The 15,363-nt window shown below is 35.1% G+C and overlaps 1 protein-coding gene across 8 annotated transcripts in view; it reads left to right on the forward strand.

Moving 5' to 3' along the window:
* diaph2 (diaphanous-related formin 2) overlaps positions 1–15,363 on the forward strand; it is a 505,065-nt gene that overhangs the window by 310,993 nt on the left and 178,709 nt on the right. For all 8 annotated transcript variants that reach the window (XM_065273074.2, XM_065273073.2, XM_065273078.2 and 5 more), the window contains one exon: positions 11,046–11,285. In XM_065273074.2, coding sequence (XP_065129146.2) covers positions 11,046–11,285 — 240 coding nt within the window. The remainder of the gene's footprint in view (positions 1–11,045; positions 11,286–15,363) is intronic.

Raw genomic sequence — 15,363 nt, forward strand, 5'->3', positions numbered from 1 at the left:
TGGGATGTCAGCCAGCGAGAGTCATCTGATTCTGACCTTGTTCTTTTACTCCTTAGAGTCTAAAACCAGGAGGGCATATTAAGTATTCATTGTATTTTCATTTTAACAGAGCAGCTATGGTTGCGCGTTTCACACACCTCTCCAAACCACGTTGTTAACACTATGCTTGTTCGACTTCATGCGGCGCCGCAAGAACCGACAGCCGGATGACGTCAGAGTACCGCGAGAATGATTCAAGAAATCATATTTCGCCTCGCTCTCGCGATACTGTGACGTCTTCTGGCTGTCGATTCTCGGGGCGCCGCATGAAGTCGAACAAGCCTATTGACAGCAGCAAAAGCTACGCATGCGCTTTTAACTTGTAAAACTCAAAGGTGAATGGGTAATGTAGTCTCTGCTCTCGGTGGGACGAATTAGGTAGCTTGCATTGTGAAGGGCGCTTTGAAAAGCGGCAGCGCAGCCAAATAATTAAATTAAGCCTCTGATTTAAACAGATGTGCAAACGAGCGTTCTGGTACGTTAGAAGTAGGTTCTGGGCGCAGGGAGAGGCGGTGGTACGCTCAAGAGCTATATTTGGAAGTGGCGGTACTGGCCCACATTAAAGCACTGGCGGTAGCAAAGGTAGACGGCCCTTTGAAAAGCAAATGAAAGCTGATAAAAATGAGAAACCTACACTGAAATAAATTGGAGTAGGATTTAGGCTACTTAACAAAATCTAAACATTTTTCACTCAGAAAATGCTAGTAAATATAAACAAAATTATCAGCAGCTTTAACTTTATTACTTTTTTAATTTTAATTCACTCTTTGTTTCAGCGATGTTTATAAATGTACTATATTTTTGCATTTTGATTAAAAACTGTTCTACACTGAAAAGAAACTAATGTAACCTGATTTAATCACGTAAAACATGAGTCTAAACACAAGCACCATTTTTCTGAATGATGATAATCACAAACATCCCAGAGTTTGTAAATCAATTGTTTGTAAAACATATTTAATGCTAACTTTACTTAAAAATTCAGAAAATATTTTTTACAGTGTATAAATAAAAAGACATGAAGGAAGTTAATTCCAAAATGTAATTAATTGTACATGGTTTAGCTGCTTGTTTTAGCAGCTACCAGTGACAGAGAGTCAAGAAATTAAAAACCACCCACCCCTAGGTCTGCCAATTCTTTGCCAACCCCCAATGCTAATCGATCACCTCATCAAAGAAAACCGGTTTATCCAGTTTTCACCAGCGTGTTGGGTTTTAATATCAACCTTTGCAGTTTCTTTGTTAAAATGTAATTTAAGCAAATAGGCCTAATACATAAGCTGTATGTTATTTTAAATGAATGTTTATAACTTATAAAATTAAGTGGATATCAGGTAACTTAATTTGACATATGTTGATATAACCTAGGCTCTTAAGTCCCACGCAATCGCCATGAGACACAGGCATTTCTGTCAGTTCACACGCTCACACACCAAACCTTGTAAGCTATTTATCACGCTGAGAAGTAAAATAGAACTTTTCCTGCTATACAAATTAATAAAGGAGGTGCTGGTATACAGAGCATTTCTGTCGAGTTTAGCAGTACATTTTTTAGGTGTGGTCAACTTTACGCAGCGCCACAAGAACCGACAAGCAGATGACATCAGAGTACCGCGGGAAATAAAGCGGCGGAGGTTGGTTTTAAATCGCTCTCGCGGTACTCTGATGTCATCCACTCATGTTTGAGTCTGTATCAGATGAAAATACAGATTTTGAGGAACAACTTATTGTTTGGAGATTGTCAATGGACGTTTCTGAGTGGTATGTTTGTTTTTTCAGTGTAGACCTGCAAAACGCCAAATGCATAAAAATTAATTAATATGGTAATGTCTTAGCATGATATGTTTTCTAAAATGTTTAAAAATGAACAAATCAGTTTTGCGAAACTACACAGAATTTTTTTTTAATGAAACATATTCAATGGTTACAGTGCCTCATGGTGGGGTTTAACCCCTGGTTCAGTTTACCCCATCTGTTTCACTTTGCCCCACAGCCACCGTTCTGGGAAACTGCCTAGCTTAGTAATTCAGGCTAATCTTTAGCTAAATCATTCACATGGTTTTATACATTAGCCTATCACAAATATTTATGGTATGAATATTTAGACCTGGATAAATCTACTTTAACATAACAGCCTTTATACCTGGTATGTATAAATTTTACTTTGATAGGATAAAAACTGTTTTTTTTTTGTTAAAAAAATCATACTTTAATCATAACTCTTTAATTTGTCCTTCTCTTTAACATATAAATTATGGTTGCTACCTGTATTTGTGGTCACACGGCTACAAATCTGTATGGTTGCCTAGATAAAGGGGGTGGGTCAACTTACCCACTGGCTCACTTTGCCCCACTCTCCCCTACTTGGTATTGAGAAACGGTGTTTATCGAAGCCGGAGCGCGAGCTAAAAACTACAGAGCGAGTGCGCGGGTGCACAATGGTGAAAGAGCAACACACGATGTAAATAATTATACCAGTGCTCGCAGTACAGACGCTTTATATTTTAGCGTACTGCGTACCTTCACTTTCTTTTGCGTGCCACCACTTCTCATGTTGCTGGTACTTTGCCTTAAAGAGTCAAAGGGCGTTTCTATGTGGCGCTGCGCAGACAGTTCGGCAACGAAGACATCAAAGTACCGCGAGAGCAAGTCGAAATGTTACAAATGGTCCGACTTTACCTTTGCTCTCGCGGTACTCTGATGTCATACGCCGACCAGTCAGCGCCGCACCATTTAAAGTCGAAAAAATATTTTTGAAAAAAAAATGCACTAATAAAGATATTAGACAAGTTTTTCATGAAAGGAAGAGAGTTACTCCAAGAGGAAAAATTTATTGGAATTCCATTCTAAGAGATGTAATTTGGTGTAAAGCATGGTTGCTGCCCTATAAATTTTGTATTTCAAATAAAGTGAGAGAAATTCATTTGAAGATATTACACAAAATATACCCAACTAATTTACTACTTTCTAAATTTATGGACATTGGGAACGAATGTTCATTTTGTAATAATACTGAGGAGTCTTTATGTCATTTATTTTTTGATTGCCAAAATGTTCAGGCATTTTGGAATGAATGTTTTTCTGTCCTATCAACTAAAACTAACACAGTCATAACATTTAATATGAAAGATATTATTTGTTACTTTGAGAATGATGATAAAAACATTTACAATTTGGTAAATTTCTTCATTTTGTATGGCAAATTCTTTATTCATAAATGTAGATTGTTAAAATCTTATCCTTTACACCTGGTTTTCTTAAAAGAAATCACTCTTTTAATGAAGTCTCTTAAACTTGTAAAAATGTAAAAGGTACATGTATTGTTAATGTCTATGAGTCTGTATTTGGCGTCCTGTGAATGTCTTCTATTTTATTTTTATAACTATTTTGTTATTCAACTTTGGAAGTTTCTATTTTGATGCCTGTTTTCTGTATTAATGTTCATATGTTCTCTAATAAAAAAAAAACAAAAAAAAAAAACATTTAAAGTCGAACACACAAAGCGTCAAGGCAGGGCCGCTGGAAGTCATTTTGAACAGGGGGTGCTGTGAATTTTTTAACCAAAAAACCTATGAGCCTATAGGCCTATTTAAAATACATTTTAAAAATAAATACATTGAGATTTACTACTTTATTGTCATATACACTTCAGGGCACACAGCCAGGGTCTGAAACACACAGACATCATCAGTTCTCAGATGAATATGCGCTATTAATCAGAAGCAAAAATACTTATCCCAGGGGGAATTACTTTCGTTACAATTTACATACAACATATAATATTATAACAACATATAATATTAATTAAACTTCACAATTTTCAATGTCCATGCGGACGAACATATTTTACTTTCGTTTTTAAGTTAGAATCACACGACAGATGTAAAATATTCTCACATTAACATACCTAGTATATTTTTATATAGATCTTTTTTTTTACTAAATAGTACTATTACTGTCTTTTTTAAACTTATAAATAATTCATAATTTGAACAAAAATAATGATGGGTTTAGTTCTGATATTGTATACTTTTATAAAGAAATACATGGTGTATAATTACATTTTTAGAATAGGCTTTATATAAGGTTTGTACTGTAAAAATACTCTATTTGTTACAAACAAAAGATAAAGAATTTACAAACGTGTGGAGAGCAATTTCAGCACTTGGACAGCGAAATGTTTTTTTAAAAAGGATTACTTAAAATGTTTTCTCATCTCACCATATCTACAGGTGCAGAGTCATTATATACAATAAATCCGTTGGGTAGCATTTAAAAAAAACATTTAAAAGTAGATGCATTTGTTTAAAGCAAAGCATTTATTTACTTAGCTACAGATGAAGCAGCTATTTAAGCCTTCTAACGTCTCATAATTGATCATCATTTATGTCCAAGAGACTCAATAATAATCTGTTACATTTTAATCCTTTAATTTTTCATATTAAAAAGCGTTTTTGTGCTGCTGCGCATCCATGTATGTAATAAACAAACCCGCGTTGTCATTCCGTTAATACGCATATTATCAATGCGCTCTTTACTCGCGCAGAAAAAACTCGCGTCGCGCATTGCGCCGGTTGTATAATAGAAATTCCAAAGTCTCTCATGAGCTAGGGGACGAATGTCCAGGGAGTTCAGTATTTCTGTGTGGGCATGCATCAGGGAAAGGTGTGTGAGTCTTTTCTGGGTCATGGTGCTGTACCAATGTCTTTAAAAGACGCAAGACAAAGAAAGTGCGCTCGGATGAGGCCACGGATAGGCACAGTAATGAAATTAAAATCCAAAATACACGTAATAACCTACGTGTGTCAAAAATAATTTCCTAAAATATTCATAAGTAATATATCAATTGTGCAAAATATTTTTACTTAAAAAAAATATATTTCTCGCTTTTCCGCGACCATGCGTCAAGGTCTGGAGGAAAAGGATACCCGCCCGGTGCCGATTGAGCATGTAAGCATATGTTTTCTTGTTCGCTCCACGCAACACGGGTTTAAACGCCGTTTTTTTTCTAAAGAATAATGTTTAAACTTTATTGGTGGTGGTTGAGAATAATTTATATTGCAGAATAATGTATATTGCATTTTAGCGCAATATAAATGTATCATATTGTTATTCTTAATATAAAAGAATACTAATATATTTTTTACAACATTTTTAACTTTAAAACATACATATAAAGATGCTTTGTACAATAGCTTTGCTTCTGACAACAATTTCTGTAATAAATCAGTAAATCAATCACAAAATGTGTTGAAAGTGGCGAATAAAATGCTTGTCAATTCAAACAAAGGTGTATAAAACCGCTTTAATTAACAATAACTAAACTGTGCTCTTTTGCATACCTCTACTTTTCTCATGTCTTTCTTTATGCCACCTTTATCTTTTTAAAATCTTGCCACTTTTAGAAATAATTTGTTTGCATTTTTTGTATACCGCACACTTTATTTGCATCAACTATACCCATAATAACATTTTCTACGTTTTTCTTTCAATAAAAATAAACATATTTATTATTGTCTTAACTTAAAACTTTGTTTTTTAATTTATACATTAGATTTTATATAAATAAGTTTTAAAAGTGTTGACTGCGAACGTCTGAGATAAGATATCTGGAAGGACCTATAATATACGCCTATAATATATGTACATTTTAAATTAAAATGTCTGTTCTATTTCTAGCAATTTATTTTGTTTTGACCAACTAAAAAATACATAAGTGACATTAAGAGATTTTATAAAGTTACTTTAATCCATTATTTTAGTAATATATTTACAAAGCCACTGAATATTTTTACTGTTATGAATAACGGCTGAAAGGATAAAAAAAATCATAACACTGACTGCCTATATGCGCAAGAAAGGTATTATTAAAGTTTTAAATATGTAAAACTAAATAAAGATATCATATGCCCACTGTACAGTATGTAGGCCCATGTTTTCATGTTCGCTCTGCGTGGGTTTAAACGCCGTTTTTAAAGAATATTTTTTAAACTTTATTGGTGGTGGTTGAGAAGAATTCCTCTTTCCATATGTAAAGCAATTTAGCGCAATATACATGTGTCATATTATTGTTCTTAATATATTAAGAACAATAATACTACTATATTTTTACAACATTTTTAACTTTAAAACATGTATTTTTATACCACATGAATCTCTTTAAAATATTAATACTTTTAGAAAAACGGACATAATTATTAATATTATGAACAAACAATGAAACGGTGTCAAAATTCGACAACACAAATAATTAAGATATACATTGTAAATAGAGTTAAGTGTATTAGGCTCACACTAAATTCTTTGTTGCACTTAGTATAAATGCCCATTGCACGTACAGTCATCTTTATATATGTATGCGCTGTTATGCTGGCAAGAATTGGTTGACGTCACTTTGCTGTTTTAATAGAAATGTTAAATATTCAGCAATGCCCTTATTAACTTCTGGAAACAACCGCAATGACAACGCATATAAAAATGTAGTTTTTTATGCGCCACCTGGTGGATTTTCTGTGAAGCGAAACACATTAAGGGAAAAGGGAAAGTAGCCCCCCCGAAAACACTTGCAGAATTCTGCGTGACTCCGCGAGACGATTTGGCGAATGCCGCGGGAGAAAACGCGCGTTTTTAAAGGCCACATCTGTATGCAGACTTAAAAAAATTATCCATGCATTAAAAGTTTTGCTCTAACAGTGTTAGGGGTAAATGTATCTTATGCAATTCAATTTTAACTAACATAATATCCAGATTCAAGAAGTATGTACGGTATGTAAAATTTTTATTTCATTTATTAAACAAAAAGGTACTGTATATTAGTGATGTGAAGTATTTCAAAAATAACTTTTTTGAACTCCCATAAGAAAAAATAACAATTTCCAGCAAGCAATTTTGTTAAAAAACTTCTAATAGCCCTCGAAACAGAGCTCAAAACAAGGCTAAAACTAGGCAAAATTTGAGCTGTCAGTAAAAATTTAAACGACATTTAACTATAGACCAAATATAAATGCACTGTAAAATACCCAACATTTTTGTCCAATCAACATAAAATGTTATATTACTGTAACAATTTCAACTTCAATTTATAAGTTGTGTCAACTTTTCACAGCCAAAACTTAAAAAAGTAGATTGAACTGACTTTGTAGGTTGAAGTTGTAACTTTATGCTGCATATTTTTTTACAATTGAAATAAAATGAAACTCTTTGTAATCACTTTGCTAACATCAGGGCTCTGAACCGGTTCAAGGAACGAAAACGAAAACCGGAAACGAACGAAATTTTAACAGGAACAAAAACGAAAACTAAAACGAAATCAATTTTAATCGTTCTGAACAGAAACGTTTATTTTAAATGACCATTAACCGGTTAATAACGTTATTTTATCGTTTTCTTTAATATTGTACTTATCAGTGACCAATCATGATTTGAACAGTACAACATGTGACTTTGACGCATCAAGCGTGAGTGACTTTGACACATAGCGTGAGTGAAATGCCCGCGCAGCAGTCATCGAGTCTCCGGCCCGATAGCATTTGTCTTAAATAACCACAAAGCTACCCATCAAATGTTCAGAGGTATGTTTAAGTTAAAACTTGCTTGGAAATATGAAGATGCAAACTGTAACTCAAAAAAGCCAGGGGACTTATACCACTGTCAATTACTTTTTAGATGGGTCGCCACCAAGAAATTCCTTTTCGTTATTATTCGTTAGTCTTAACAAGTCTGTCTGCAATATTGAAGGATGTGGGGGAGAAGTACAGTAGCCGGGAATCACTGAGGTAACTTACAGAGGCACATTTAACATAAACATCCAGCAGAGTATGCTGCGGTTTCAACCAGTAAAAGACATGGTTGAAAACGGGTCGTTTTTTTCAGCTGTTTATACTTAAAATGAATGCAGGTATTTCTTTTGTGGTTTTAACAATTAATGAAATGTTGAAGTTTAGTTATATCATGTGTTATGTTATTATTTTTGTGTGAAAATTAGTCTGTATGCATGCATTTGTTAAAGTATAGCCTGAATTAAAATAACGTTATTAACCGGTATTTTTTCTAAGTAAACCGTTTTCGGAACGTAAATGTTCAATGAGGAACGCAAAAACGGAAACGTTAAAATATCGATTCTGCTCGGAGTGAAACGATTGATAATTTTTTTCGTTTTTAAGCCCTGGCTAACATATCAGAATATTATGCACACTGAAAAAAAATATTCCTTAAATTTACTCATTTTCTTTAAGGGAAGTGGTAGCAATCAATTTATTTAAGCCAAATTTAAACAAAAATTACAGAAAAAAAAACTTTTGTTTAAATGTAGCTTAAATAAATTGATTGCAACCACTTAGCTTAAAAAAATAGTAAATTGAATGAGTTTTTTTTTTCAGTGCATTTTGCAAATTATTTTGGCAAATTGGAACTAAATTCAAGTTAATTTTGGCGTGGATTACTCATGGTCGTTCTGCATTGGGTCTATAGTTAACCTAGAACAGTGGTGTCCAAACTCGGTCCTGGAGGGCCGGTGTCCTGCAGAGTTTAGCTCCAAAATGCCACAGCACACCTTACCCTGAAGTTTCTAGTATGCTTAGTAAGACCTTAATTAGCTGCTTCAGGTGTGTTTGATTAAGTTTGGAGTTAACTCTGCAGGACACCGGTCCTCCAGGGCCGAGTTTGGACACCCCTGACCTAGATAGTGAAATGAAGACTATTGCTTGCTGGGTTAGGATACATTCATTTATTTTCTTTTTGAAGTATAACTCAATATTGTAATTGGTTACATTACTCCCAGCCCTATTTTGGATACAATCAATCTCCCATTTTTGCAGCTTAACAGCTTTGGCCTTCATTTACTTTTCATCTATTCTTCCTAACTTCTCCTTTTGTGTTTCATTAAAAACGAAAGCCGTGTAAGTTGGTTACACCAATGGTGTGTAAATGATGACAGAATTTCTCATTTTTGGCTATAAGACCCCCTTATGTGCTTCAATCATTTCCATAGTTAAACCCCGCCTTACATTGTCACTTTGATGTAGCACTGTCAAACACAGATACATCTAGTTTGATGCATATGCATGCCTTCCCTTACATAGCTGTCTTTGACAGCAGATTCTCATAAAATCAATTCAGTGCGAAGAAACATAAACCTCCCTCCCTCTCGCCCCTTGTCGAGTTTTTCACTACCTGAGTCTTTGGAGGGCGTAATGAAGCATGTTGTGACAGTCTCCTCCTGTGACTGAGCTCAAGGCGGGTAATATACAGGCAGCCTGTAGAAGCACCTCATCAGCACCACCTCGCACTGTTCCTCGGGGAAATAAGTCACTTTCTGCTCATCTCCCTTTAGAGCTGTCACCAGCTCGCACTCTTTTATTGTGATTTCCTCTTATACGGAGAAATCAAATCTGGGGGTGCAGGAGAAGGTGGAGTGAGGTAGTGCACGGGGGCATGGGGCGTACTCATTTTTTTTTTTGATCGACAACTTGCTCATAAAGATGAATAAATGTGTGCGTTAATGGAACATCCTGATGGCGTCTCTGGGCTGCCTGCGAGCGCTGGATTATGCAGAAATGTGGAGCGAGAGTGTCTGAGGTCGCCCTCCATCTCCATGCAGCTTTTGCAGGTTCCTTGTTGTTGTTGTTTTGTCTCCTTGCTTCTTCTCCTGTCTCCGCCTAACAGTTTTTTTTACTACTGAAATGAAATGTCATCTCACTTCAGCACCAGAACCAGTTTTAGTGTTGCTGTTATTATGGTTAAATATAATTATAGGTAAACTGCCTACTTTAACATTTACTGTAAAGAATTTTGTAAAAAAAAAATCCAGACTTATCCAGTAGTTTAAAGCAAAATAAAGTGCATATTTCACACAATGTTAATTTACGTTTATATATATATATATATATATATATATATATATATATATATATATATATATATATATTATAATTAATTAGCATTTAAATTATTATTTTATATTTAATAATTAATACATATATGTTTAATTGTAATATTTAATACAATTTAATAATAATATTTTATTAATATTTATATATATATATATATATATATATATATATATATATATATATATATATATATATATATATATATATATATATATATATATATATATATATATATATATATATATATATATATATATATATAGACGGTTTCATTGGACGCACGTGATACACGTCTGGATCCGAACCTTACTTCCGGTTTCGTTTTTTTAATGGTCTGACTAGTTACTAAACTGATCTCTTGAACGAATGCCTCGTCAAAAATAACAAAAGTTTTGGTTTCCTAGGTAATCTATGTGTTGTTTTTTTGCTTGTTATATAAATAAACTACGTTTAAAGAACTTTGTTGTTATTTATTCTTAGCGGAGTTTACCGGAAGTTATGTGCGGACCGTGACAGCCGCTTGTTTATATTGTTACTGCTGAAACGGTCTATATATATATATATATATATATATATATATATATATGTGTGTGTATATAATATTTGCATAAACGTTAATTAACATTGTGTGAAACGTGCACTTTTTATATGAAGACATTAATTCACTTTTAAAAAAAAGGAATTATCTCACTGTTGTACAGCAAAATGACTTTAATAAAAAAATATTGCACAGAAGCACTTACCAATGAGGCCACCTTTTATGTCTGGATTATCTCAGGACAAAAGTGATACTCTTCTATAAATAGTGTTTTTTTGTGTTAATGTTAATTTACGTTTATAAAATATATATATATATATATATATATATAATTTTTATTGTAATATTTAATACTATTTAACAATAATATTTAATTAATATTAAAAATATAATTATTATAAATATGAAATATTCATGTAGACATTGTTTTAGCAAACATGCATGTAGCCTTTCCCTATGAGGAGAAACAAAATGAGTCAGGGACAATACTTTACATAGACTTTAGACTGCAGTGTTGAGTATATGTGTTTTTGATGCGAGGAAAGTGTGATATTTAAGTTGTCCTCTGCCCGTTTCAGATGAGTTCAGTCAAGTTGCTGCGTCCTCGGTTGAACGGCATTCTGTTCAAGCTGACGTTCGAGGAACAGGTGAACAACATCCGTCCGGACATCATGAATGTGACCTTCGCCTGTGAAGAGGTGAAGAAAAGTGAAGGATTCAGCATGCTTCTGGAAATAGTGTTGCTGGTGGGGAATTACATGAACGCAGGCTCTAGAAATGCCCAGACGTTCGGCTTCAACATCAGCTTCCTCTGCAAGGTAACATCCAAATCAAACATACATACTGTAACATCTCTGTTGCCATTGGACTACAGCAATCTGCTTTCAGTGAACGTACATTGAAGTCTTGCATTTTTTAACAATTATCATACATAAATCACGAATTGTTTAAGTACTGGTGAATAACACTTTTAACTTCATATGTACTGTGCCTTTAAAAAAGTGTACTGCTGTTGAAAGTCAACTAAATAACTAAAAAGTGAAGTAGCAACTTGTGTATTGGGAGTGTGTTTTTTAAATGAAGCTGAAATTGATATGGGCGTTTGGTGCGATAGCTGTTTTGAGGTTTAGCGAGCGGTGGCAGTTATGGGAACAAATCCGACGACTCTACACTTCCACCTACAGTGTCAGAATGGCAATGTTCTTGAGAATAACATCTACTTTAATGTTATGAGTTTGTGTTTCACAGGTTATTTATAAAGCTGGCAGGTTGGCCTCCTTGAGAGTGCCGTAACTGTTACTAGAATGTGTATTAAAAGCGGTAACTGCTGTTGTTTTGTAGGCTATATGTAAAATGGACATCTGGGTGTGTGTTATACAAGCTGATTTGGATGGTGAAGCCATTTGGTCTTGCTATGAAAGACAACCACCCCCCCGCTGGTTTTCCCAGGCAGCCAGATCTACACCGTCACTCTTAGTTACATCTCGTTGCTGGCCTTGTCATCTTCTCAGAGGTGTCCCAGATGCTGCTGGGACACAGGTGTCCCAACTGCAGGGGTTTAAGCTGGAGCCAGTTGCGGGATAGCGGAACGGTTGTTCTCTCCCGTCTGCTATTTTGAATTATTTATTTTGCAACACTGATAAATCTGTTTCTGAAGGCTATTGAGTCGCTGAATTACAGTTTGATCTGAAAAAGTAATTGAAAAAGCTGAGGCAATTTCATTTAAGAGTTTTATAGTGTGATCTTTAATCAATGTACGTTTTTTACCCCACTCTCTAAAACACCTCGGTCCCACTTCGCGTTCGTGCTCGTAAACATCTGAGCCCTTGATGAACATCTTCTTTTCTGGTAAAGCATGCATGCAAAATTGATTTTAAATGAAGAAACTTGATTAAAAATGAAGATGGACGTTGCAATGGGAAAAACACCACATGAATACACATTTCATGTGAGAGCGTTCCTCCGGGTCTTCGTTTTATGTGGATTTTTGCTTTTGCCACACACTTTCGTGGTTTTCTCTTCCCACTGAAACTGTCTCGAATGTCATACTGTGAGTTTTTTCATTGAGATGTTTCAGTGTGGCAGGTTTGCAGGTGACATGAAAATTAGCTGGATAGGTGGCACTGCTTTGCTTTGTTTTTGGTGCTGGATGGTGTTGTTGGCCAGAGGGAGGACACCACTGACAGGTGACCCTGCCCTGAGCATGGACAGCTGTGTGGGAGAGCATCCAGTGGCCATCACAGTTTGTCGGTCTGTAGTATTTTCTCCGACCCTTTATTTAAAGCCTATCCTTGGGTCTCACCGAAGCAGACTAGCACACAGTAGGCTTTGTCCTCAGGTGCCGACAGGGTAGACATCTTTATAACTCTCATCAGCTGTGCTCTGCCTGTGCATGTAGGCTCTTAATGCAGCTGTTTTTAGCTCTGACGGTCGTCGACAAAATGGGAATTTTAAAATTGTGTCCTATGATTGAAAAAAATAAAAAAGTTATAAGGTAATAAAATCTTAACAAGTAAAGCAAAAATTTATTGGGTCCAGATATGTGTACCTGCAGGTTCTTTCTTTCTTCCCTTTCGCTCTCTCTCTTTCTCTCTCTCTCTCTATTTCAATTAAAGTGTGCTTTATTGGCATGACAAAAACTGTACATTTGTATTGCCAAAGCATTTGCTGCTGGTCTCTCTCTCTCATATTACCAAGTCTCACATTCAAAGAATAAGACTTAAGTGCCTTCATAACAGTGTAGACAGTTTTCTTTTATCCTCATCATGTACTGATTGGCTTGTAATTGATGGACAAAGAGAAATGTTCACATTCTCACTCAGTTGAATCAAGTAAATGGCCCCCTATGTGGCGGACCTCAGCTTGCTAATGAGCTCATCAAGAAGGGCCGATTGTGGGCTGACCCGATATCCACCACTCTTTTACACACACTCTGTCTACCAGCTGTGGATTTCATTAACATATTTCAGAAGCTTTTTACAGGTTAACTTGCTTGTTAACTCAGAACAGCTATAGCCAATTTTGATTAAAAAACAAACATTGCTGTGTTTAAGCCCTTCTGCTTTTCTTTAAACATCTGGCAGTATCAAAGAAACAGCCAGCCATAATCACTGCCACCGGTGGGCTTAGCCATTTGTGTTTTGTTTCTGAGCAGCAAAACTTTTCATGTATGCCAAACTCCAAAAGTTTACATACATGTAGTATTCATTCAGCTCAATTGGTAGATCATTGCATTAGATTCATTATAGTCATGGGATAAATCCATAGAGAATACACATATTGCAAAAAAAGTGCTGTATACATTAAATGCACTGTATTGTAGGTCTGTAGACGTCAAAATTCCGTCTATGTCATATTTTTGCGTCGACGCTTCGAACCAGCTCGCAACACGCACGTGTGAGACCAAAACATTAAACATTAAATTTCATGTGCAAAAAATTAATGATCACATTCGTCTAATCTTTCGTAACGATCCGCTAGCTGCCCATCCCATAAGCAGGCTGTCAAAAAAACGCGTTTCTATAGGCAGCCTGGGCTCTGAGATCTGCACACAAAAACAATTGGTTTCACCAACAACTCAAAACCAAAATAAAGTGTTCCAACCAATCACCAACAGGGGGTGGCTCTTGTTAGGTACAAAAAGCAAGTGTAAAACCTGACAACAGCCACCCCATGTCGCCGATTGGAATGATTTTAAAAGGATGTAAGTGAAGTTGTACATTGCTAATACTACATGATTTCAGCGTATATAGGCTGGAAGTGTGTATAGTAATTTTCTTGTGGACTGAATAAAGTCTACGACTGGCATTTGTTTTTACAACACAACCCAGCACTGTGTTTTTATTATTGATCTTTATAGGTTTCTGTATGATTGTTAATTGGACTGGATTGCCACATTGAACTTAATAGCGCGACGCGCATATCCGATAGCGCACGTGCACAGCCAAACGACTTCATGTTCGCGTCTTTTTGGCTTAAATGGACAAATGCTCATATGTCAAAATAGCTGTCTTTGTGATTTTTATAGTAAACGTTTGGTTACTGTACGTCTTGAACGAATAAACATTTTATTGCATTCGATCTTATAAGCATAATCTGTCTCTGTCATTAAAGTTAATTAAATATCAAAAAAGAAAACTTAGGCCACCCCCTGGCCAAAAAACGCTGATCCAACCTTTAAAGTATATTATAAAAAATGTTGTTGGCATTTATTTGAAATACATTATGGTTTTTATTAATCAATCAACAAAAACTAATCGTTAGATTAATCGTTCAATTAGTCGTTAGATTAGTCAACTAATCGGAAAAAATAATCGCCCGATTAATCGTTTAATAAATAGTTGTTTACCCCAGCCCTACTGTATTGTTTTGACTGTTGGACATTTCAAATAAATAACCACTACACAAACAATTTTGAATGTGGATACACATTTCGTATATACTCTAGTGTTTGGACCTATGCCATTTTATGTTTGTTTTTAGCCAGGAAAGAAACTTGTTTTCATCTATGAAGATCTAGCAGCATTAGCCATCATTTCTTCGAGACACAGTGAGCCTCTTTTAAGCTTGAGTTAACTTTAATCTTGCAGAAGTATGTGTGAGTGTAGAAAGTAACCTTCTGTTGTGAATTCTTGACTTTCTTTCATATACGTCTCATAAAAAAGTAACTTCTGTGGAGGAGATTTGACATCTTTCAGGAAAGGTAGACTCAGAGGAATGCACACAAAGATTATGGCAACTTCAAATGAAATCAACCATGTGGGAAAAAGCTTACTTTAGAGCAAAGCCCTTTCAAAGCGGCAAGCATGAAAAAGTGTTAAATTACAGATAATGTTCATTAAATCAGGATTATTTTTTTTACTTTCAGGGTTATTTAAGCATGACTTTTCCGAGCGG

Source organism: Paramisgurnus dabryanus, chromosome 16 (assembly GCF_030506205.2).
Source record: "Paramisgurnus dabryanus chromosome 16, PD_genome_1.1, whole genome shotgun sequence".
NCBI lineage: Eukaryota > Metazoa > Chordata > Actinopteri > Cypriniformes > Cobitidae > Paramisgurnus > Paramisgurnus dabryanus.